Source organism: Pseudonaja textilis, chromosome 8 (genome assembly GCF_049901715.1).
Source record: "Pseudonaja textilis isolate UNSWEBS1 chromosome 8, rPseTex1.2, whole genome shotgun sequence".
NCBI lineage: Eukaryota > Metazoa > Chordata > Lepidosauria > Squamata > Elapidae > Pseudonaja > Pseudonaja textilis.
The window spans coordinates 5,601,211-5,628,428 of NC_141997.1; the positions used below are offsets into that span (position 1 = coordinate 5,601,211).

At 37.4% G+C, this 27,218-nt stretch overlaps 1 protein-coding gene across 5 annotated transcripts in view; it reads right to left on the reverse strand.

The window, feature by feature from the left end:
* The window catches only part of POLA1 (DNA polymerase alpha 1, catalytic subunit), a 382,299-nt gene that overhangs the window by 312,741 nt on the left and 42,340 nt on the right, over positions 1 to 27,218 (reverse strand). For all 5 annotated transcript variants that reach the window (XM_087938181.1, XM_087938180.1, XM_087938182.1 and 2 more), the window contains exons 12-20: positions 24,472 to 24,588; positions 22,937 to 23,011; positions 21,771 to 21,909; positions 20,950 to 21,104; positions 18,818 to 18,902; positions 15,113 to 15,174; positions 5,298 to 5,387; positions 4,372 to 4,488; positions 1,059 to 1,234 (exon numbers count right to left, since the gene is read on the reverse strand). In XM_087938181.1, coding sequence (XP_087794307.1) covers positions 1,059 to 1,234; positions 4,372 to 4,488; positions 5,298 to 5,387; positions 15,113 to 15,174; positions 18,818 to 18,902; positions 20,950 to 21,104; positions 21,771 to 21,909; positions 22,937 to 23,011; positions 24,472 to 24,588 — 1,016 coding nt within the window. The remainder of the gene's footprint in view (positions 1 to 1,058; positions 1,235 to 4,371; positions 4,489 to 5,297; positions 5,388 to 15,112; positions 15,175 to 18,817; positions 18,903 to 20,949; positions 21,105 to 21,770; positions 21,910 to 22,936; positions 23,012 to 24,471; positions 24,589 to 27,218) is intronic.

A 27,218-nucleotide genomic window follows, 5' to 3' on the forward strand; every position in this document is an offset into this window, starting at 1 on the left:
TACAGGTAGAAAATTGAAAATAAAATAAAATAGATAGGAAACAAGAAAAAAGCAAAACATACATTAAGTGATTTTCAATATAATGCACTTATATTTTATCCTCTTTCTCTAAGGTTAAAAGTTTCCCTCTTTCCATAATTAACCCTTTCTAATAATCAAATCCATAAATCACAAGTGCAATTTTTTAGCAAAAAGTTAAAAAAAAATCTTCTTACTTTTATGTAAGACTGTTATTAGTGCTAATAGAGATATTCCTACTTCCAAGAAACAAGAATTTTTAAAAGGCTCTTTTGAACCAATGGAAGCTATAGTCAAGTTTTATGGAAATGTGTAAAGAGTTATTTTTCAGGAGAATATCTTAATTCTGAGTAATTTGACATTCTCCTCCAGTAACTACTTCCCTCAGGACTGCCCTCACCAATACGGCTTTAAACCTGCCTCCAATGACATTAATGGGCAATCAATTATTAACTCCAGTCAGTTTTTCTCTTTTTCTGTATCTCTAAGACATTCATATACCACAGGGAAACTGCTAGAGACCAGAACATCTCTTAGAGCAAACTGGCAGCCCGTGAACTGGATGAATCATGTGCAGGCCATGCCCACCCCAGCTCTGCAAAGGCAAAAAACATCTTGATAGGTCACATGACATGATCAAGTTTGACACCCGTGTCTTAGAAGGTTCCTCATATCTGCTAATGCTTTGCCTTTTAAGCCAATGATTGTTTAATCCACTGCTTACAGCTGGGTGATATATGATAATTAATATCCAGAGCAGGGGAAATTAATTTTCCCAAGGGGCCATATGAGAAACTGGATTGTTCTAGAGTAGGGGTGTCAACCTGCAGCCCGCAGGACAGATGCATCATGTGCTGGCCATGGCCATGCCCAGTTTAGCAAAAGAGGAAAAAAAAATCAAGATATGTCAAGTGACAATATCCCTGTTGTAGAGGGAAGGTGCCGCCACCACCACTACCCTTTGGTTTGGACAGAGACAGTCAAAGGGCCAGATGTGGTCTGCCGGCCATAAAATGCCCAGGTCTGATCCAGACTCATACCTGTACATATTTCGGACCTCTTCAGCTGGAATTGCTACTCTTTCTGTTTTTAAAATCTGACTGACAAGTTCAGACAAATGGTAACTTTTACAATGAATCAACTCTTTTGCTGAAATTTCTATATCACCAACCATTCGACCGCAAGTTGCATTCTTCTCAGCAAATCCACTACGACCCTTGACAAAGAAGGAATATATAGATTAAGAACTTTTTCCAAGTGATATTTCATCTGAGCCAGTTGCCACAGTTTACATAAATTACAAATGATTCAATAGGTCAAAGTTGTCAAACTCAGGGCCCATGGGCCGGATGCATCACATGTTGGCTACACTCACACCCAGTTTAGTGACAGGAGAAAAGTCCCAATACAACACGGGATGCCGCCATGATGACATGAGTTTGACACTCCTGCTCTAGGTCGATAAATTATTTGAATTGTCATCTGTCACAGCACTGAAGAGAAAAACATATGGTTTTCAAACAACTATAATTTATGTGTTTGGTTCCATAGTTCAAGAGGAAGCATTTCTATCAAATCCCACAGTTCCATATTATCTTTCATGAAATAAAATATATTTACTATGAGTAATCTTATTTAATAAATATTTCTCTGCTCCAAGAATTCAAGCATTCCAATAAGCACTGAATTATTCACAACTCAAATATTATAATCATCCTTTGCAGTCAACTGGTGCATCACAAATGAAATCGTACAACTTTGCTTATTGAACATTAGGAAAAAATGCTACTGTTACTTTTAAGCTGGGGCACAGCCACATACAGGTAGTCCTCAACCTACGGCCACAACTGATCCAAAAATTTCTGCTGCAAAGTGAGACAATTTTAAGTGAGGTTTGCTCCATTTTATGACCTTTTTTGCCCTAGTTGTTAAGTGGATCACTGCAATTGTTAAGTTAATAACACAGTTACTAAGTGAATGTAGCTCCCCTATTGACTTTGTCAGAAGGTTTCAAAAGGTGATCTTATTACCCAGGACACTGCAACTGTCATAATCATTAATGAGTTGCAAAGCGCCTGAATTATGAACACATAAGCATGGGGATACTGCAATGGTCATAAGTGTGAAAAATGGTCATAAGTCACTTTTTCAGTGTTGTAACTTTGAATGGTCACTAAATGAACTGTTGTAAGTCAAAGAATACCTGTGTAGTTTCATTTCTTCAGACCAAGAACTACTACTGCAGTCAACAAAACATTTATGTACTTGCCTTTGATACCTTATCTTTGATTTACAGCAGGTCACTTACTAACCATTCAAAGTTACAACAGACACCTTTAAAATGCTTATGACCCAGTCCTGAATTTACGTCCATTGCAGCAGCTCTGCTCTGCAGTCATTCACTCTTTATGACCAACCACTCCTACAACCTATTCTCCCCACAAGGTCCCCAAAGGCACTGGGTCTGCTCTGAAACTCTACCAGGTTCACACGTTGCTCCTACCCCGCAGTTTTCCCATCATCAATCACTCAACTTTCATAGATCTTGAGAGCTGAGGAGGTTGGGATAGAAAAGGAAGACACTCCATTGCTGGGTCACATCACACAATCCCACAAGATGCCGTTCTTTTCTGAGTGAAAAATAACACTGGTGAAGCTTTTGGTTTTACTTTCATCACTGCAAGCTAGCCTTAGCTATCCCAGCATTAATGACAAAAGAAAAGCCAGGAGGATTTCTTCTCCACACTAGAGTTAGGCTTAGCTTTCTCAGCTTTAGATGAACTAGCTTTATGCTGCTGCAACTAATGCTGAGGGAGCTAATCATAGTCCTAGTAAGAAGAATCCCCCTGGTTTTCCTTTTATTATTAAAACTGGGGAAGCTAAGGCTAACTCTAGCAAGGAGAAGAAATCCTCGCAGTTTCCTTTCATCACTAATGCTGGGGAAGCTAAGGCTAGCCTCTAGCAAAGAAAGGAAACCTGGGAGGGTTCCTTCTCTCTAGGGCTAGCTTAGCTCTCCCAATTTTAGCTATGCTAGAGCTAGTATCTGGCTAATTCTGGGGGAACTTAGACTGGCATCTAGCATTGCTAGATAAAAGGAAAACTGACAGCTTCACCAGTGTTACTTTTTGCTCAGAAAATGACAGCTGCTTGTGGGATTGTGGCATGTGGTGTAGCAACGGAGTGGCCTATCCTCCTTCCCTACCCCGACCTTCTAAGCTCTGGAGATCTTCGAAAAGCTAAATGTATGCTTGTAATGGGATTGGAAAGGAGAGCCAAGTCGCTATGGGGACCCCGAAGAGGTGGAAAGAGGAGCATGCGATATCTCAAGAGATGGGAGGAGGCCTTGGGAGGTCTGAGGCAGGTGGTCCTGTGCCACTCTTGGGGCATCTTATGGTCCATTTAATAACCTGTGTGTTTATTTAATGAATGCATTGGGGAGAGCAGGAACAGGAGGTCATTAAGTTAAGTGATTTATTCAATTTATTTGTTAAATTTATTTGCCACTGAGGGACTAGTCTAGTTGACTTACAATAATAAAAAGGAAAAAAATTAAAGGAATGTAAACAGAACAAAAGTACAATAATAGAAGCTATAAAATGAATAATGAAAAATAAACACAATGAAAATACATCAATGATGTTCACTTAACAGCTCCCAACTATGAATTATAATGGCAGGTTCTATTACTGCCTCAACTGAAGAACTATCTGTATAGCAAGATACAAATTATATACACTTTTTTAATTGAACAGGGAATAGTGGCAGATCACTTCTTTCCTCTATCACATTCCCCAGTCCCACTTCAAAAGATTTAGGGAAAGTCTGATACACATTTGGAAGATAACCAAAAATTCTAAGGAGAAATAAAGCAAGGTAGCATTAGTGGTATATCTGCTTCCATTACATTAGAAATACAAGTGGTGCTCTTTCAACAGCCAGTCACTCAGGAACCGTTCAAGCATGATGGAAATGAACAAGTGATAGTTACTATTGGCCAACAGAATTCTGGCTGTCACAGCATACCCATGATCAAGTCATGTGATCATGATCCTTGGCACCCAGCTCATGATTAAGACATTGCAATGAGCCAAACTCATGTGATTGCAATTTCCAACATATCCTGTCAATTTCCCACAAGCAAAGTCAGTGGTGAAGCTGGCAGGAAGTTTTATGTTGTACTTACGTGAAGTCCATGGTTAACAAGGCAATCAACACTGCCAGCATTGCTGTTGCTAAGTGGAATGATCACGACATCATGCTTGTGACTTTACTTAGTAACGGTGATATAATACAGCAGCTAAAATAACTCATTTTTAATCATGTAAAGCAGTTTAGATGTAAGTAGCATTTTACCCCAAGTTTTGGCATGTTTGATCTCCTTAGTCGACCTATCTTGGACCAATGAGGAACTTTGCAGAAATTAATTCTCTGGAGGAGAAGCTCTAGGTCAAAACCATAAATATTATGACCCTGAAAAAGAATGAATGAATGAATGAATAATTCTGCCTAGAATAACAACTGCCCAGAATAATTTGCTCTATATACTTAGTTCAAAAATATACAGATATTAAGTGTCTGTACTATTTGAAGGCGTGCTTCAAAAAGAACAGAATTAGTGTTTATGTAGCATAGTGTATCATTCTCTCTAAAATCAATTCTTCCTTACCAAAAACACTTTATATTCAGCAATAAAATAGTGGAATTTTACTAACAAAACAAGGGAAGGATGCATTGACTTTTGGAATTTTTTTCAATAGTTTCATTCAGGGTCAAGGAGAAAGAAGGTGATGGCACTCTTAGAATGGAAGACTTAACAACATTACAAACTATTACCTAACTAGTTCTTCCATAGTGATCCATGCAGTCCCTGGTTCTATTTTCAATCTCTCTCTCTCTCTCTCTCCTCTAATTCCCTCTTTCACTCATCCTTCTGGATAATGCAGCAGGGAGTAAGCTTATCTGAAGTGGAGCTTCTTACCTGCTTGATTGTTGAGTGATACAGGATAAAAACTGGATCATTTAAAAAGTAGCTATCTCATCTATATATTCATTCACATGGACTCTGCCTAAAATTAGCAGGGTAATAGACATAAGTCTATTAGTCTAAATCCCCATAATTATAGTGAGATGGGAAGACAGTGCTGGTGATTGTTCCTTCTCTACAGTGTAATCTCCTTTCATTCACCAGCTAGAATATTTTCTCTAAAATATTTCTCCATATTTTGAGAAATCCAGCCACTGAAAACTGGGAAAAGATCATTACAGAAACTGTTACTTACCACAATAACATCTGGATCAATTTTATGAATCTTTGCCAGAAGAAAACCCAATAGTGTTCTTTCTGTTGTGGCAATTTCTATTTTACCATTCTAAACAAAATTAACAAAAACTATTACTACTCCAGAAATTAAAATGATTTTTAAAAATGTATTTACTTTCACCCTATACTTACCTTCTAGAAGTAGTATAAGTAAAGCATAGATAACTAAATCCAGGCATCCATACTAGATTGAACACTTAATATGCAAAGTCCTAACTCCAATTTATTTATTTATTGGATATATACTTTTGTTTCTGGTTATTTAAATAATATATAATACAAAATGCAGGTAAAACAATGACATAACCAAAATAAAGATAAATGTCAAACTTCAAATAATAAATAAACCAATAAATAAATAAACAAACAATTAAAATGAACAAAAATGGCAAGATGCACTTTTTCCAACATGCTAAATACTGGAAGAGTGGGGGAACAAGTATCAGGAGATTCTAGCCTAGTTTTAATTATAGAAGTTCACAAGGTTATTTTTATCCAGACCTTCTCGGTCATCCCAACCTACCTCACAGGGTTGTTGTGGGAAGAAACAGAAGGATCAAATGCTATGTATATCACTAAGTGCTCGAATGAAAGTGGGATATTAAAAACAAACAAAATAGTTCCACAGATTAAACATAAAGTTTTTCCTGGTCAGTATAATTTAAATCAGGGGTCCCCAACCTGTGGGCCATGGTCACTGGGTGACATGAATGACTGGCCAGTGCACGTGCGTGTGTGCATGTGGACATGCTCCATTTGCACTAGCATTGCTGCGAGTGCCACGCAGGACCTACCATTGCAGCATTGCTGTGAGGTTCTGGTACAAATTCTGGTCTCTTGACAGCAACCCAATATAGAGAACACTGCAATAATTAGGGTGGGATATAACCAAGGCATGTATAACTATCACTATGGTTGACCGGTTCAAGAACAGCTGTTCTTGTCCCACTCACTGTAATTGTGTAATAACCTTGTGCTCAAGGAAGCATTAAACATATTATTTACTTAGGAAATTTATATGCCACCATCTTAAGCAAATAACTCTGGATGGCCTATACACGAAACCAATAAAGATGGCATAAATAACAAATGCAACAAACTTAATAAGAACACAAAATATGAAAGCCAATGCATTCTCAATCACACATTCATCATTAGGCTCCAAGAACAACCTGCCCTAATGCCTATGTGAAAAACCAGGTATTTTCAGTCTTCTGGAAGACCAACAAGGTTGCCACCATCTGACTCTCTGATGGGAAACTGTTCTATAGGGCAGGACATGCAGTGGAGAACGTACATCTGAGCCCCACAAGATGGCATTATTTCAGTGATGGGACTGATTTCTCTTAAGCAAGGGGCCAATCCTAGACTAGATGTTTTAAACAGGCAAAAAAGGCAAAAGTAGGATAAACAAGTAGCACTCTCGTTTCTCTGTAAATTCTGTGCACATCTTCAAGATCTATAAGTTAGAAGGAATCTATATGAAACTAACAGCTACTGAGGTTGCATCCACAGAGAAAGTCATTCATAGAAGTCAAAGTCATAAAGAAGGGTCTTAAATAAGCCTAATAAAGGGCCCATTCTGTATTCAATCTAATTATCAAGAAAAGTCTTCCATGTGCAACTGGAATCCAACTATCTGCCCATCTGCTTCATTGCTCTCAGTGCTATTGTAAACCAAACAATAATTTCAACATTATCAAGAAAAAAAAAGAATATTAGGATCGTCCAATATTAGATGCATGGATGGAATGGGAGATGCCAGATGTTCAAGCTGACTTTAGAGAAAGCCAAACATACAACATTATTGCTGATGATATGGAAACACTGGAAAAAAACAACAAGGAATGCCAAAAACAATATCTAACTTCATTGATTAAAGAAACACTTTCAACTGAATTGATTATTTCAAGTTGTGGAATGTGCTTAGGAAAATGGAAGTCCCAGAATCTGTGGTAAAACCTACACTTTCATTTCGTAAATTATAAGTTAACGGTATCCGCAGCATACAAAGAAAATACTGTATGTACAAAATGTTTTATAGATGGTATTTAGCTCCAATGAGATTGACAACAATTTATCCCAAAATGAGTCCCAAATGTTGGAAATGTAAAAAAGTTGATGGTACAGTTTATCACGTGGTGGTTATGCCCCGAGACCAGGATATACTGGATCAAAATCAAAAATTGGTTACAAGAGATCACTGAATATCAGATTGAGCTCAGACCAGAAACCTTCCTCTAAGGAATCATCAAAGATAATTACCAAAAGATACCTATTGCTACACATTTCAACAACCACCAGAATAGCCTTTGCGCAGGTATGGAAACCCCCAAATACTCCTAATGAAGAACTAATAATACATAAAGTAACAGAAAGTGCTGAGATGAATATATTAATAATGAAATTGAAAGAAAAAGATGACTCTGAATTCTTAATTTGGAACAATTGGTATAAATGGCAAACAAACAGAACTAAGAAGTTAGACAAAAAGTATATCCGAAATAACCCTTAAGAAAGTAAAACAAAATTTTATAAACTATATAAAGATATAAGAATAGTAATCATAGTTAAAGCTATTTAATATTAGACAAATGTAATATAATGTATTATGGTATTTAAACCAAAAACCTGTATAGATGCCAAGAACGCTGTTGATACCATGATGCTTTAAGATGTAACAAAAGAAATTCAATAAAAATATATATTAAAAAAAGAAAAGAACTAACCATCTGCAGATCAGACAGTCAATTCAGAGTGGTATGTTGTCTCCCTGCTTGATTGTGTGGCCTATAATATACATCTATGGCCATATCGTTCTTTTTCATTTTATATTGACCCATATATATTCTAGGAAGTTTTCATGCATTTCAGTAGCAATATAGTGGGGTAATCTTCCCAAGATGGTTCCAATGACAGCTGCCTCGGTGAAATGCTAATGGTTTCTTTATTCCTTATTATCTGCAATTCACTATGGATTTCATACTCACAAGACCATCTGCTAAGAATTAGGCAATGTTTCCTTAAGGAGCAGCTTTATGATTCCCCACCCCCACCTGTCTTTGCAAATGCAGAGGAGATTCTAATTCCCCAGTGCTATGGATTAAAACAAACAAAGGTGGAAAGCAGCAATGTCAAAAAAAGGAGATGAGGTAAACGAATGGGAATTTTAAACAGACTAAGGAATAGGGGGGAAAAATCACCTCTCCCTTCAATCTTTCTGACTAATTTACGCTCACTTGCTAACAAGATGGATGAAATTCATCTCTTAAATAGATGGAATTCTGATTTCTATAATTCTGCAGTTTTACTGAAACCTGGCTTAATCCACAAATTCATGGGGACAACACCATATACATCCCAGGATTTCAGACATTTAGATCAACAGAATTGGAGAGACAACAGATAAAACAAAGGGTGGAGGATGTTTATATATGAACAACAGCTGGTCTCAGGATATAACTATAATATATAAGTTCTGTAATGAAAACGTAGTCTTTACACATCAGCTGCAAGCCATTTTACTCTCCAGCGTGTTTTCCTCATTTCTCCTAATAGCTTCCTCCACAGCCTGTGTAAACAAGACATTACAAACTCTTGCTGATCAAATTATGGAGGCTGAAGCCAAACACCCAGGTTCCCTTCCCATCATTTTAGGAGATTTCAATCAAGCAAATTTAAGGAAAAAGCTCTCAAAATATTTCCAGCATGTAAATTGTCCCACCAGAGGCAAAAAATACTTTAGACCACTGCTACACAACAGTAAAAGATGCTTACAGGTCTTTACCATGAGCAGCTGTGGGACACTCTGACCACTGCATGATTCACCTTGTACCTGCCTAAAGACAAAGACTTAAAACCATGAAACCAACAATTAAATCAGTGAAGACTTGGTCAGGTGAGGCAAAGCTGAAGCTCCAGGCCTGCCTTGATTGCATTTATTGGAATGTTTTTGAAGATACCTCTGCAGACCTAGATGAGCTCACAGATACTGTATGTCAGCTTCTGCAAAGACTTATGTGTACCAACAAGGAACCTGCAAATATATAGTAACAGTAAACCTTGGTTCACAGCTAAACTTAAGCAGCTACATCATTCCAAAGAGGAAGCCTACAGAAAAGGTAATAGAATGCTATACAACCAGGCCAGACACATATTAACAAGAGAGATCAGAGCAGCAAAAAGAAGCTACTCTGAAAAGTTAAGGAATCAGTTCTCAACGAATGAACCAGAAAACATGTGGAAAACTCTTAAAAACATCACTGGCTTCAGCAAACCTCCTTCCCAGGCAGAAGGAAATCAACAACTAGCAGATGACCTGAATGTGTTTTACTGCAGGTTTGAAAAGAAACTACAGCCACCTATCTCCACAACCCACATCTCAAACACACCAACAACAGCCAAGCCTCCTACAACTGGCCCCAATCCATTGGGTTCACAACCTCTGGTGATCACAGAAAAAGAAGTGCAAGATCTATTTCACAGACAAAAGCCAGGAAAAGCATCAGGGCCAGACAAGATAACTCCTTCTTGCTTAAAAATTTGTGCTGACCAATTGGCCCCCATCTTCGCCCAAATCTTCAATAGATCACTAGAGATGTGCTGTGTTCCTTCCTGCTTCAAACACTCTACCATCATCCCAGTGCCAAAGAAACCCTCCATCAAGGAACTTAAATGACCAGAGACCAGTTGCTCTAACATCTGTAGTTATGAAAATCTTTGAAAGGCTTGTGCTGTCCCACCTGAAAACCATCACGGATCCGCTGTTAGATCCCATGGAGTTTGCATACCAAGCAAATAGATCTGACAGATGATGCTGTTAACATGGCTCTGCATTACATCCTACAACACCTTGAATATCCAAATACCTACGCAAGGATCCTCTTTGTAGACTTCAGTTCAGCATTCAATACCATCATTCTAAGTAAATTAAACCAACTAGAGGTACCTGAATACACTTTTAAGTGGATCATAAGCTTCCTAACAGACAGGAAGCAGCAGGTGAAGCTAGGCAGAATCACATCCTAAACCTGTACAATCAGCACAGCCCACCCCACAAAGGCTGTGTGCTTTCTCCACTTCTCTTCTCCCTATATACCAATGACTGCATCTCAAATGATCCATCTGTTAAATATTGAAGTTTGCTGATGACACAACAGTGATTGGTCTCATTAGAGACAACAATGAATCCGCATACAGACAGGAGGTTATACAACTTGCCTCGTTGTATAACCAGAACAATCTGGAACTGAACACACTCAAAACCGTAGAAATGGTGGTAGAGTTTAGAAGAAACCCTCCCATACTACCACCTCTTACAATACTAGACAACATCGTATCAACAGAAGAGACCTTCAAATTTCTAGGTTCTACTATATCACAAGACCTAAAATGGACACCTAACATCAAAAACATCATCAAAAAAGCATAACAAAGAATGTTCTTTCTGCACCAACTCAGAAAGCTCAAAATGCCCAAGAACCTGCTGATACAGTTCTACAGAGGAATTATTGAGTCTATCATCTGCACCTCTATAACTGTCTGATTTGGTCTGCAACCCAACAGGACAGACACAGACTTCAGAGGATAATTAGGATTGCAGAAAAAACAATTACTACCAACCTGCCTTCAATCGAGGACCTGTATACTGCACGAGTCAAAAAAAGGGCTGTGAAAATATTTACAGACCCCTCACATCCTGATATATACTGCTTCAACTCCTTCCCTCAAAACGCTATAGGGCACTGCACACCAGAACAACTAGACACAAGAACAGATTTTTCCCGAAAGCCATCACTCTGCTAAACAAATAATTCCAACACTGTCCAACTATTTACAAAGTCTGCACTACTATTACTGTTAATCTTCTCATCACTCCTTATGACCCATCCCCTCCCACTTGTGATTGTAGGACTGTAACTCTGTTGCTTGTATCCTTATGATTTATATTGACTGTTTCCTAGTATGATATGATTGCTGGTTGTACTCTATGACTATCATTAAGTGTTGTACATTATGATTACTGATTCTTAACTAATGTATCTTTTCTTTTATGTATACTGAGAGTATTTACACCAAGACAAATACCTTGTGTGACCAATCACACTTAGCCAATAAAGCCAATATTCTATTCTATTCTGTCTTTTAAATACAGTGCAACTCTACCTCCTTTTTCATTGGGTCTGAGTCGTTGGTTTTTTTGAACAGTTTGTATCCTTCTATCAGTATGTTCCAGTCATGAGTTGCATGCCACCAAGTTTCTGTTATTCCAACTATATCATATCTACCTTCATGTATTAATAGTTCAAATTCACCCTGTTTGTTCCCAGACTGTGCATTTGTATATAGGCACTTGAGATCTTTTTGTCTGACTCTGGGTATGTTTCCTATGTCTCCTATTTGGTGTTTGTGTTTGTCTTCCTTCCCATCCTTCCTTACTTCATTATTTGACTTGCTTTCCAGGGTTTTTTGCTTAGAATCAGGTCCTGGAGATTCTAAAGATTGGTCACCTTTCCCCCTCAATTTTAGTTTAAAGCCCTCCTGATAAGTTGATAAGTAGGGAAATATTTACACGAAATAGAGTCGAACAGCTCGACACAATGGTCAGATATGGGAGATTCTATTCTATACTCTACAATGAACGTCTCTGCATTTGCGGAGTGGCAGAGGTAGAAGAGCTGGCTCACGACCTATTTGACTGTTGCCTGTATAAGAGGGTGAGAGACAGGTACCTCGGTCTATATACAAAATGAATGACCTATTGGGACCCCCGTATCAAAACAACTTACCTTATGTGTGGCCAGAATCTGAAAATAACATTTAACACAGCACAGTACTTAAGCAAAATGGTTCAGTTTAGATCTGCATATGTGGGACTGATTGGGGTAGATTGCAGGGTGACACCGAAATATAATTTTATCATATTTTATCTATATCTTAAATTGTTGTATTTTATCCAATTCCATTTTAAATTGTTTTTATCAAATTTTAGTAATAATTTGGTTTTTGAATTCTGCACTTTGATATGGCTCAAGGGAAAACAACTCAAGAAGCTTCGGAAACTCTGAAAAATAAGATCATAAAAGCCCAGACCAGCACAATACCACTGAGAAAGAAAAACAAGAAATCCAGGAAGAAACCAGCATGGCTGCACAAAGATCTCTCTGACAAATTGAAAGACAAAAAGGACAAGTACAAAAAGTGGAAAGAGGGATACACAACTAAGGCAGAATATCACCAGATAGCCAGAATCTGCAAAGACAAAGTCAGGGAATCAAAGGGCAGACTTGCAACAAAATTCAAAGATAATAAAAAGTTTCTTCCAACATATAAATAACAAGAAAAAAAAATCAAGGAAACCATCACTGCACTAAAGAGAGAAGACAGCAAGGAAGTAAGAGGCAATAGAGAAAAAGCAGAGTTGCTGATCTCATTCTTTGCATAGATTTTCATAAAAAAAGAATGAAGCTTTGATAGCCCAACCTATCAAAAACATAACTGTAAAAAAGACTGGAAACAAAAGTTAAAATAAGGAAAAAAATGGTAAGAGAACACCTGTCTGATCTTGATGAATACAAATCACCGGGACCTGGTAGATTACATCCCAGAGTTCTAAAAGAGCTGGCAGATATCATCTCAGGACCACTATACCACATCTTTCAAAAATCCTGGATCATCAGGGAACTACCAGAGGATTGGAAAAAAGCTGATGTGGTTCCCATCTTCAAAAAAGAAAAAAAAACAGACCCAGGAAACTACAGACCAATCAGCCTAACATCAGTACCTGGGAAGATACTGGAAAAGATAATTAAAAAAACAGATCTGCCAACATTTAGAAACGAGTAAAGTAATAACTAGCAGTCAGTACAGGTATGTTAAAAACAGGTCATGCCAAAACAATCTTATTTCATTCTTCAACATAGTGACTAAATTAGTGGACCAGAGAAAAACTGTGGAGATAATATACTTAGACTTCAGCAAGGCATTCAAAAAGTAGACCACAATCTACTTATTGGTAAACTAGAAAAAAGTGGGACAGATAGCATCACCACTAGATGGATTCATAACTGGCTGACAAACCATACTCAACAAGTTATCCTTAACAGGTCTAAGTCTACATGGAGGGAAGTAAGCAGTGGGGTACCACAAGATTCCGTCTTTGGCCCAGTACTCTTCATATCTTCATAAACGACTTAGGTGTGGGAATAGAAGATGGAATAGGATAGCTGCTGCTACACAGAAGGCGATACAAATATAAGCCAAATTTGGGGGGCGGCACTCCATAAACATCTCACAAATGTTTATGTTCCACTTTGTAGTGAGCTTTCTTGCAACAATATAGGCTGGGTGAAACCAGGCTTAATAGCAGTAACTGTGAGAGGGATCTCGGAGTCTTAGTGGACAACCAGTTAAATATGAGACAACAGTGTGCAGTGGCAGCCAAAAAAGCAAACACAATCGTAAGTTGTATTAACAGACAGATACAATCAATATCAAGTGAGGTACTAATACCACTCTATAAAGCCTTAGTAAGACCACACCTAGAATACTGCATCCAATTTTGGTTACCACATTATAAAAAAGATGTTGAGGCTCTAGAAAAAGTGCAGAGAAGAGCAGCCAGGATGATTAGGGGACTGGAGATTAAAACATATAAAGAATGGTCAGAGAAGGACCAGGTGAGACATGATAGCAGTGTTGCAATATTTGAGGGGCTGCCACAAACAGGAGGGAGGGGTCAAACTATTTTCCAAGGCACCTGAAGACCAGACAAGGAATAAGGATGGAAAGTGATCAAGGAGAGGTTCAACCTGGAAATAAAGAGAAATTTTCTGGCAGTGAGAACAATCAACCAATGGAACAGCTTGCCTTCAGAAGTTGTAGGAGCTTCATCACTGGAGGCTTTCAAGAAGAGATTGGACTGCCATTGTCAGAAATGGTATAGGCAGGGATCCTGCTTGGGCAGGGGGTTGGAGTAGAATTGGACTGTTAATCTGAATATCTCATCCTCATATACAACCTTTCAATAAGGCAAAAAAACAGTGCATATGAAACATAATAAAACAGACTGGCTCCAGGTCAACAAAGGATTGAGACCATTCTGTATACTCTCCCTTGCTCTTGTGATCTATAATACTAGGAAAGATGGAAATAACGAGGAAAGGACAACTCAGTTATAATGGTGAAGAATGCCCTGTGGAGACCTGAAGGGCCATGTGTGGGATAGATTGTCATAGAGAATGTAATCACTATAAGTTGACACCAATCTAAATACATTTCAACCTTACAGGGAAACAAATTTTTCACAAATTATGTTCCAGATTCATTATCTGGGATTACACAATCACTGGAATATCCTAGGCAAACTTAATTATTATCAGGGCCTTGGATCTGATTCTTGAAGTGAGAAAGTGAGTTTCTAATACTGTTAATAATAAAATATTTATCTAGGAAAAAAGTCAGAATCAACATTTTCATCACTATCTAGTGCAGGGGTCCCCAACCCCCAGTCCATGGACCAATGCCAGTCCGTGGCTTGCCAAAAACTGGGCCGCGCAAACAAGTGAAGCCCCACCCATAGTATGCAGGCAGCACGCAAAACCATGCCCCCTCCGATCTGCGAAAAACGTCTTTCCACGGAACCAGTCCCTGGTGTGCAAAAGGTTGCCAGCCATTTATCTAGTGAAAAGAATCTTTGTCACCATAAGATTTTAATTTTTTCCCGAAGGGGAAGATTACAGAATACACAGCAATGAGTTAAAAAAACAAGCTTACCTTTTGTTTAACAATTTCCTTGAAATCATATGGGAAAATGCAATCATTTGGTTTAGAAACAACTGCAAAATATATTAAAAAACATAAACCAAAATTCATACTTTAGAAACAAATTTTAACTCATATTCTACAATGCTTTGAGGAAAGTTGTATGAAATTCCACATTTATTCCTTTCTGATCATTCTTGTCCCTTATTTTCTGCATGTCTGTGAGGAGACATGCACAAGCACATATACGCCCAATACTACTGAATACCAGTATTCATTACATCCATATACTGATGGTTCCAAACTATATACTTCTATGTCAGATCTCACTGATTTTCCAGATTCAGATTATCTGTTAACTGAAAGGTCTAACTGGATATCTCGCAAACGTTTTAAGCATATTTACTCAAATGCAATTTCTCCACCAGTTTTCTATGCCCTTTGACATTATTTACCCCACACACTTATAATTCAGTCAATCTTTGTTTTCTAGAATTAACTTCTTTACAAGACTTCAGCTACATATTCTGCCTCAATTACTATAGCCTTCAAAATCTCCTTATTTTTTATTTACAAGACATGAGTACAGGAAATAAACCATTCCTAGCTGCTTTTTCCAACTGGATGAAACTCATGCGTTCACAAAGCATAATATAAATTTTATTTCATTAATCTTAAAATTTCTTATGTTACCTACATCCTCTATTCTCGTCCTTATATCATAATAAACTTCAGATTAGCTTTGTTTCTCACATACCATTTCCACCTAATAAAGTAGGATTAGGCATTATGCCTCAATTTCTGGTCCTAATTTCAAATGCTCTTTGAAAAAGTCCTTCTCAGTTCCTGCATTCTATGGCCAGGAAAAGAGGAAAAAAGACTAGTTATGAATTGGGTGGGGGGAATGCTATTTAAGAGATCATGGATCTCCATACAGATTTTTGTCTGTTTTATTAACATTGCTTTAACCCTATTTTGTGTAAGAGTGTTTTTACAGTTACAAAGAATTATTATCCACCTTGTGGCAAATAATAGCTAGCTATTTAAAGCAAGTTTGCTGCTCTTTTCTTGATACCCAAATACGCACTGATCTCTTTTAAGATGTATAATCCTGGGGACTTCCAGTTTGAAGGGCTTCGGCGACAGACAGAAATCCGCGATCATGCACAGTTTCTGTCTGGGCTCGCTGCTGGAGCTCCCCAAGCCGGCTGGTTTCAGGGCTAAGCCACCCTGTAGAGGTGGTGAAGAGAGGGGAGAACGCCAGCAGGGTCGAAGAGAGCCGCATCTCTCCTCCTCAGCTGGCCATTACTCCTTTTCCCAAAGGCGGTTGCAGCGGTGGTCAGAAATGGCCACCACAAAGGAGAACTCGACTGGAAAAGAATGTGCAGGAGGAAGATAAGAAGTGAAAGTTTTGGCTGACCGGGTTAAATTGTAAAAGCAACACCAAGGTACCCTGGAATTTAAACTTACAAAAAATAACATTGCTCCCAAAGAAGAGTCGGAAGCAGCGAAGGAAAGTGAAAAGAGAAAGGTTGGGCTTTTTTTTTCTTCTCTCTCCTTCCAAATACTGACAACTAAGAGACTTAAATAAGAAATCGGAAAAATCCGCTTTGACATCAATAGGCAATTCAACTGAAAATAAAACAAAATGCCAAAGGGATAATAAAGATTTCTGGACATTAAAAATTTTCTTTTTCATAAGCAGGAAGGGAGAGAAAAAGAATAAGGGCAGGATCTGGAAGAGAGAGGAGACTGCCTGGAATTAAAAAGAATCTACAGTAAAACTTCAACAAGACTTCTTAAAGATACATTTTAACTGAAACTTTGCAACTAAATAGTAACCCCAGGAAGAGAAAGTGAAAAAAAAGAGCAAAAAAGAAACAGCTTGCATGTATTTGGATTATTTGGTGATCTTTGGATTCTTGGTTATTATATTTGAATGACTAAAATCAATCGGGTGGTTGTTTAAAAATTTATACAATGGCACCACTTCTGGAAAGTTCCATTGAAAATGGAACTTAAAAAGTTCAAAGAAGATGCACAAGAAGGGAAGAGTTCTTTTGGCTTCATTTTTAAATTCTTAGAAATGGAGATTTGGATCTATGAGAAACAACAAGAAAAGACTGCAAAACAAGAAGACTGGGACAAAGAAGAAGCCATCTTTAATGAACAAGCAATTTTATGTGGGGAAGAAAAAGGAAAGGGGGGAAAGAGAATGGAGAATTTAAGACTTAAAAAAACAACCAAAGAAAAGAAAAATAATTCAAAAAATAAGTATAATACTGGAAAGCAACAGAAAAGGGGAATACAGAAGAGAGAAATAGAGGTAGAGAGACAAGTGGGTAAAAAGGGGAGAGAGAAGAGAGGGAAGAAGGAAAGGAAAAGAAGTTACAAAGGACCGGAGCAAGACATAGAGAAACAGAACCTATTTAGAGATAATGGGTGAAAATCTAACTAAAAAAGGGATTCTGTAAAGGTACATAAGATTGTATTGTTATATTAGTAATAGAAATAACTTTAGAAAATTGGAAACAAGGTATGATTAAAATGAGGGATAAAACAGTTAGTGTAATTTAGTGAAATGTTTGTGAATAAAATAAGTGAATAATTAGTTAATGTTTTATAAAATATAAGTGAAGGGGGGGAATTATCTATGGAACGCTTATAATTGTTCCCATAGAAGTATGATATTTAAAAAGTAATTGAAAAGTAATGTTAAAGATGTTAAGACTTTAATGAATATTAATATTAATGATAGAATTGAATTGGAATGGAATGTTGTTTTAATTATATACATTTATAATTTTTTTCTTTTTTTAAGAATACAGTGTGTATTTTAAGAATGTACCAAGCAGAATCCGAATGGAAGTTATGTATTATATTGAATGTTACAATTTTAGGGAAAAGATATAAAGGCATCATACTCCAATCAGTAACTACAGGAGAAATTTTGTTTAATGAGAAAAGATAATAGATAATTGAAACAGGACAGACAAAAAAATATAAATACAATGATTTGAATTGAGATGAGATAATTAAAATAAAATTGAGAAAATTAAAAGAGGGGAGAAGCTATGCAGAAAATGTAAAATAGTAATAAGATATGGAATAGAATATAAAAATGAGCATGAACCTGAATTTGTGTCTGTACGAAGAAATGTAACCCGGGATTATGCTACTTTCAAAAAGATGTTTTATTTGTATTTTTTTTCTCTTTGTGAAAACTCAAATAAAATTTACAAAAAAAAAAGATGTATAATCCTAAATTTTTGTCTCAAGTCATTAACCACAATTGTTTACATTCAACTCTTATTTAGATGTCAATATAGACATCATCTTTGACAAATTTGTAAATACTGATATTGTGTTGCCCATATTCATTAAAGTTGCTTCTCATCCCTAATGCTATACCTATTTTGAGAGAAGGCCAAATCAAATATGGAGAGGGTTTTCATTCAATAGTGACCATCGTGAAATGTAAACACTGGTGTTAAAACTCAGTAAAACTTTTTTTTGGCAGTTTTCAAATAATTCTTATGCTTGTGAGAATAGTCCACATTAAACTAGAATGTTCTTGATATGGCAGCAAGGCTGCCCAAAATAAGACCAAGCCTACAGGTGAGTAATAGTTGTTCAAAAGCCTATTAAAACTTTTATTTTGAAAGCAGAGGAATAATTAAGAGCAAATTAATACAGTAAGTTTCGAATTATACATACCACAAAAGTGGGTCTGAAAGGGAGGCTCAGGTGGTGCTTTGTCCAGACAAAATTTGTGATGCACTAAAGCTGTAGCAGCCATAATCTACTCAAAGAAAAACAGTAAAAGAATGAGAAAGACATTAATGAAGTCATATTCCCATTCATCTGTTAACACCTGTTAAAAATAAGTATAGATTTAGTAGTTTATTCAATAAATCTAGCCATGCATCATTATTTAGAGTTGACTACATGTTGGTTTTATTTGGAACAATCTGTCAAGAAACACTTTTCTTTACATGCTATGTAAACACAATTTCTCTATGCAACTCATACTAATTAAAAATTAGCTCATCACTTTCTTATTTTTCACATTTTGGGCAATTACAAAACCCTTACTTCAAATAGCAACAATTAAAATGAGAACATACTTTCTTACCAACTCATTTCAATTACACATTTTTGAAGAGATAGAAAATAATAATTGTATTAAAAAGTTAAACTTCTGGAGCAAGGGAAATAAAAGAAAAAACAAACTTTTGAAAAAGTTTCTTAGTAATGATATTGAGCAAATTTTGACAATTCAAGCATAAGTACAACAACCAAACAGGACTGCTGCAGACTTCAATTAACAGCTAGGATTGCAGAAAAAACAATTGCAACCAGTCTGCATTTCGTTGAGGATCTGTATATTGCACAAGCCAGAAAGAGCTGAAAAAAAATTGACAGACACCTCACAACCTGGACATAAACTATTTCAACTCCTTCCCTCAGGACACCGCCATAGAACATTGCATGCCAAAACAACTAGACAGAGGTTTTTCCCCTCACGCCATCGCTGTGCTGAACACCTAATTCTCACAGCACTCTCTTATGTCTAAGGATATTTACTCATGTAGTAGACCTGTATTATTATTATTATCCTTCTCATCTCCCTATTACCTTCTACTAGTGGTATCTTATGATTATATTACTTCATTGTTTATATGTATACTGACAGCTTATGCATTAGAGACAAATTCCTTATGTGTCCAATCACACTTGGCCAACAAAGAATATTCTATTCTAAATGGAAAGGTTGTCTCGATGCTGACAATTAGAAATTAGTTGCTACCATGTTTCTCTGAAAACAAGACCTATCCCAAAAATAAGCCCCACCTTGATTTTTACACATGCACCCAATATAAGCCCTAACCCCAAAATAAGCCCTAGTTAAGACCCCACCCCCTCCATTGCACCTGGTTGCACAAAGTAGGGTGAGGTGCATAGGTAAAAATCAAGCTAGGGCGAAGATGTGGGGGTAGAGCTGCCCCCATTGCTTACCTTAGGACAGTTGCAGCCAGGCCTCCCACACCTCAACACCTGCATTGCCTTGCTGGCCCACTTCTGCGGCCAGGTGCCGCTACTTGCGCACATCGCCCTGGCATCCTTTTCGCCATCAGAGACCTTCAGGGAAGGCCTATGCAGACGAGAAATGAGCTCTGGATTGATGCTGAAAGGCCTCTGAGGATGAAACGAGCGTCATGCGCATCAATCCAAGCTCATTTCTCGGCTGCATAGGCCTTTCCTGAAGGGCGCTGATGGCAAAACTGATGGCGGGCACCATGCACGAGCGGCGGCAAGCAGCCGCAGAAGTAGGCCAGCAGTGGCCACACGGGATCCTGCTGGGCAGGGCTGTCTGTGCCACAACCACGAGGTGAGACAGTGGAAAAGACGTCCCCAAAAACAAGACCCAATGCCTCTTTTGGAGGCAAAAAATTTTAAGACCAGATCTTACTTTCGGGAAACATGGTATCAGTATGCAAAAAAATCTGTATTCTTTTTAGAAAATAATGCTTTCAACTTCATTTTCTATATTCCTTTTCTATTTTGCTTATTTGTTTTCTAATTTTCTACATTAATATGCTGTTCTGTAAGTAGACTGTATAAGTTTTCTCCAAATAGATATTCAAAACCTTCAAAAAGTTACTGATCATTAAGAAGACAGTCAAGAACAAATGCTTCAGGGTCTTGTGTTCCCAAAAAGAATGAGCACTATATCAAAAATGTACTTCAAACCCGAAGAATATAAAAAACAAACTTGCACAGCTAAGGAACATTTTGTCAAATCATCACATTTTGTTTTTTCTCAACCCACAATATTCATAGTTTACCTCATTGTGATGGGTCTTCGTGTTCTGAATTGTTTTCATAGCAAGGGACATGACCACAAGAGGTGGTGGAGGAAGATCCTTCAGCACATTAATTAAATCAGGTTTTAGTGCCATTAATTCCACTTTACACCAACTGACAGGCTGACTCAACAATTCTGAAGTAACACAGAAGCCTTCTTTAGACATAAACAAATGCATACTCATATCTAAATATGGTTAATGCAATTATTTTGCTAAATAAAAGTTTGCAGTAATAGTAATAGTAATAGCACTGAGACATATATACTGCTTAATAGTGTTTTACAACCCTCTCTAAGTGGCTTACAGTCAGCTTATTGCCCCCGACAATCTGGGTCCTCATTTTACTGACCTCAGAAGGATGGAAGGCTGAGTCAACCTTGACCCAGTCAGGACTGAACTCCTTGCTATGGGCAGTCAGCCTGCAATACTGTATTCTAACCACACTGTGCCACCAGAGCTCTTTTGCAATTTAATAATATGTTTGTAGAACTGGAGCCTGAACTTTTCAAATATAAGCTATATATTTAGTTTAATCCATTATATGCATCTAAATTATATAACAGGTATCCTTAAATAAAATAAATTTATATTTATAAAATAGTATGTCATAAAACAATGTCATTAAAAAATGAGCCATGTAAAATCTCTGACTGCTGCTAGATGGACAGTTTATTTGACCCCAAAAATGTACAGAGCAATCATAAACTAAGCAGATTTTCCTTTTACATGTATCTGACTGAACTTTGTCCTGAATGCCACATTTCATTTGTGTAGACATATAATACATAAAAGGTTCATACGTGGACTTTTTATTTCCAGCCAACTTGGTCCCTTAATCTTCCTGCTAATTAACAGGAGCTCTAGACTTGAGGTGTTTGTTCCAAATACATGAGAAAATGTCTCTCCTTTAAGATCTTGTGGTAGTCGACAATATTCAGCCTGAAAATTGAAATATAAACTATTTTACTATTAAATTGAAACAAAACTTTGCCAATTTATATAACTGACCATTTTCTAGTTTGTACAAAAGAGGCAATAACTCATTATACTAAGAAAAAAAATGCTTTTAAACCAGAAACCCGTACTGAAATGCTCAGAAGAAATGTAAAGCATTAAAAATTAAAATTGCCTAGGAGCAATAATGTGCATTTTATACAGCTTCCATAACTTGTAATCAATTTATGTTGTGCCTTAAAAATATTCAGGTATTGTATGAAGATACAAAATATATTGATGAATTTTGAGGATTGTCAGCAGAGTGGCTATTAATGGCTAGTATGTTTCTGAATCCAATGAAAACAGTTAAAGAAACTGTAATGTAATGCAATGAACGGATTCAAGTGATAAGAGTTACTTAGAGTAAGAGATAAGAGTATCCCATATCCAAAACTTAACAATTTCCATTGATATACTGCAATAGTATTTGTGTTAATTTTTTAATTTTTATAATTACAGGGAACACAAATAAATAATTTTCTATGATACATAAGCCATTATTTCATATTTGGCATTTTCATATTCAGTTCATGTTACTAATTCATAAAAGATTGTAGTAATTTTTGCCAAGATAGGAAAAAAGGGTGTTTACGCTATACCAACAAAGATTCTAAAATAATTCAGAAACATACAGTAGATGGAGGTACATGCTTCTGTGCAAGTGATAATATTAAATGTCTTATCACTCTAAGACATCCAAATAATTTTCTGGTTCCTCAGATTAATCTTCTGACAAATTTTGTTCCTTGCAAGTAGCACTTTTGAAGTTATAATAATTAGTCTACAAACATATGAACTGAGCAATATTTGCATCTTTTTATAACTTTAAATTTTAACCTGTTAGATTTTAATATATACTATAGAATATTTCAATCATAAAGTTACTGTATTTTTAAAAAGTTAGATGCACACACACATGTACTAATAGACTTGATGTTTCTTCAACCATTTTATACTACAATTTACTTACCGAATATCTAACTTCTAAATACCCAGATTTTGCAGGAACATCTGGTATCTCAAACGCATAATACTTTTCCACTTTCTATGAAAAATATATTTATTAAAAAATAAAAAGATATGCATCATATATTATATATATCAGGCACTAATATATTCTGAATGGTATAATTCTTTTGTTTAAAACATTTACTCTGTTTTTAGTTTTAAATTTTGTACTGTGAAATCCATTTTATGATAATACAGATCTCTCTCTTTAAACATAACCTGAAGATTACATTATTATTTAACTCATATATACATGTACTTCAACTGCCACCACCTGCCTATCTTCTCAGGAAGGCTTGTGACAATGTCAGGAAGCATCATGCAGCATCACAAAGGGCCAGCAGTTATCTCAGCTGGATACGTTTTGTCAGCAGCAAGATAAAGAAAATAGTGAAGGTCAACTGAGGGCAATGAGGGGATGGCAGGGATTAGGCTATGGCAATGGAGTGAAAGGTGGCCAAAGGGCACACGTGGCGAGGAGACAGGCCGATGAGAGGAACTGAAGCAGAGGCAAGCATGGCAAGGCAAGAGAACCATCAGGTTCTCATCTAATGAGCTGTGGTCCTTGCCTAATGCCCGCAACTAGGACTACCATAACTGCCCTCACTAAGCGGTATGGTTATATGATATTTCACTTAATGACTTTGCTTAGCAGTGGAAATTCTCATCCCAATTATGAACATTAAGCAAGGACTACCTATAATAGACCAAATTTAAAATAGGATTTAAATAGCAAAACAGAGGTAGAAACTGGGAATGGGAGAAAAAGATCACTCATTTATTTCCAAATCCTTAAATTGTGATTTATGAAGTTGAAAACATAACTTCTAAATTTGTCCATTATATCTAAAATTTCACTGTTTTCTACTAAAAGACACTGGTGATTTTTCCTGTCGTTCTTTATTCTCATACCTAACAGTATAGAAATCATCAATTTATGTTCTACTTAGGTATACTTTTAAAGCAACAGTATGCAATATGCCTAGTAGTTTTTGTTTAATCCTATATTTCATATAGTTCTAATATAATAAAGAATAATTCAACAAGAAATTAAACTAGATTCCTAGTACTTAAGCATCTTTGAACTATCAATTAAGACATATTCACTAAAAAAATATGTAAAAAAAGAACTAGAGCAATATATGTACATCAGAAACTATAGGATATTCGGTTCCTCAGGTATGACTGGGCTTCACTTTTTTTCTTATATTATGTTCTTTTGTTTCGAAAGAAAAGGAGCACCAGATTAGAGGGAATGAGATGTGCCCCGGATATTGTCAATTTAAAAAAGGTGTGCTACTGTATATCCCATAAGCAAGAAAGATAAACAGCCTCACATTTCTCAAATTTTTGCTTCAGTAAAACAATTGGCTATTAATTCTTGTTCCTTTAAATGTAGGGACTTCATAACATTCCTCCTCATGGAGACTAGAAAAAAAAATCAGATTTCCATGCTTAGGAGCATATGATTGGAAAGTGACAGAATGTTTAACAAACCTTGGATTTGAATTTCATAATCTTGTATTTCTCCGCAATCTGGTCATTAAATTCTTGATAGATGTCCATCATAGTCACAGGAATCATTGTTTCTTTTTCAGAAATTAACTCAATTCGCTTTAAGAAGAAAGTTTACAATCATTGCAATACCAATGTATGTTTCAAGATTACAGAAAATCAAGTATTTCTCTAAAATATAAATACCGTATATACTCGAGTATAAGCTGAGTTTTTCAGCACATTTTTTGTGCTGAAAAAACCCCCCTCGGCTTATACTCAAGTGACAGATTCCCCTCTGAAAAAAAAATGGTGTGGAGCTCCGGAGCTGGGCAGCCGCTTCCCTGCTTCCGTGTTTCCTTTGCAACTTGTAAGCATGGGGGTAATCGGAAGCAGAAAAGTTCTTGCATGAGGATATATTGTTTTTTCTTTTTTTAACTGTTTTTAGTGGGGGAAAAAGACCCACCGTCATGTGAGAATGCTCAGACACGAAATCTATCCGCCTGAAAATAAGTGTGTGTGTGGGGGGTTAACAGAGGGAAGTCATAGGGAGAAGGCAAAAGCGACGGAAGATCCTTCAGGGGAAACTGAGGGGGAGACTCACCCTTGGTCCAGATGAGCCCCCTTCCCCGCCCCTAAGGAAGCAGAGGCAGCCAGCAAGGCAGGCAAGCCCCACTTCGCGGACTCCGTCCGTCCTCGCTCCCACCCACCCACCCAAAGCCACGAAGTCCCCCAATCGCACAGCCCAGAATCGCCCTCCCCTCAGGGGGCAGCAACGACGCCCGGCGTTTCCCGAGACAAGAAGCTCCGCCGTGCAATGAAAGCGCCCTGGCTCTAGGCTCGCGGGCTCAGAAAACAACGTGAGCCGAGGTGGCTTCGGCTCCGCTTGGCTTCATTTCCTCAGCCCCAGCTGCTTTCAGTCCGCTCGGGAGGAGGGGGAGGAGGAGGTGGTGGCGGCAAGGGCCAATCTCCGGGGCAGCCCAGAGATGCCTTCCACGTTTTAACCCTTGCTTGTCCGAAAGCAAGGACAGCCCAGTAACTCCGCTCGTAACCTGGAGGCCAGAGGAGGGAGGTGGAACGACACGCCTTATTTTCCACGTTGACTTTAAGCGCTGCCGACCGAGTGTTTCACAAATACCAATGGGACCTCCATCCACCACCACCCCTCCTTCTTTTGCCTCCTTCCTTCTGATCAATCAGGTTTTCCCAGTATTTGCTCACAGCTGTGTTTTCTCTTCTGCCGTGCTAGGCGTTGAATGCGGGGATTTCTGATTCCCCTTACACGCGCGTGGATATGCCGTGGGGCGTTTTCTTCCAAATGCCCCACGGGCAGAGAACACTGACTCATTCTTCCCCTTCGACATAACTCTCGCGTCACTCCTGCTCGCATTGTTAAACGTGATGTCCTTTTGGGCGCTGGCAAAAAAAGCAAGAGCCGTTCTTATGATCTTTCTCTCTCTCTCTGGAATAGTCAAGCCCTTTCCAGCACACACGATCTGCCGCCGCCGCTTTGCACCTTGCAAATGCAAAAACCACGGAGGGCTCCGGGATTTTGCATTTGCAAGGTGCAAAGCAGCGGCAGCGGATCGCACGTGATGGAAAGGGCTCAACTGTATTCCAGAGAGAGAGAGAGAGAGAGAGAGAGAGAGATATCATAAGAACGGCTCTTGCTTTTTTCGCCAGCCCCAGGCACTGGGGGCTTGCAAGGGAGAGCGTGACTCCTGCCTCCCACTGTCATCATCATCATCTGCTTTTGGGTTAGTGAATCAATTAAACCTTTCATGATAGTGAGATCGTTTCCCAAATTAATTGATTAATCTGTTTTTCTTTGAAATAAATATTCAAAAACATTTAACCTACTGATGCCTCAATTAATGTAATTTTATTGGTATCTATTTTTATTTTTGAAATTTACCAGTAGCTGCTGCATTTCCCACCCTAGGCTTATACTCGAGTCAATAAGTTTTCCCAGTTTTTTGTGGTAAAATTAGGTGCCTCAGCTTATATTCGGGTCGACTTATACTCGAGTATATACGGTAGGTAGTTTTCTTCAAGTAACCTCCCAGGAAACTGCTTTCTGGATTCAATAGATCAGAATTATCATTGGAGGCTCAGACCATAGCTATTATTGTTTTAAAATTTCTACTTTGCTATTTAACCCAATATGAATTATTTGGGTTGGTTGTTGTATAACATAGACTTACTTAAAGGCAAAGAAGCAGTTTAGCACTCAGCCATCACAAATCCAGAAAAGGTAGTGAAAAGAAAAAAAGAAAAGCGAATAGCTATATTTCAGCTGGGAATGAAAAATAAGAGGTTTACACAAAGCATCCAGGCTAGAGTGGTAGGTTGTGAAAGCAGTGAGATGCTACTAAATAGCCTATGTACTATTTCAAACTACTTAAAATAAAATGCAAGAGCAGCAATTTAGATTGAAATCGTAGTACTCCCAAGTGCTTTTTGGTTTTATATATTATGGTCTCATGTTACATATGTAGACTTACTGATTAATCTATAGTTTCATTTTCACATTTGATTCTCTTTAGGGTGTGTCAAATTTTTCAATTATCAATTTCCAAACATGGGTGCTCAAAAGTTATGACATGCCTTGGGGATTATAAAGATATTTTGGTTACTTTAATATAACTTAGATGTGCTTGGTAAATAACTATATAAATATCATAACTTTTTAACATTTTTCTTTCATTTCACAGATTCAGCTGTCTTTCTTTTTTTTCAATGTTATTTTT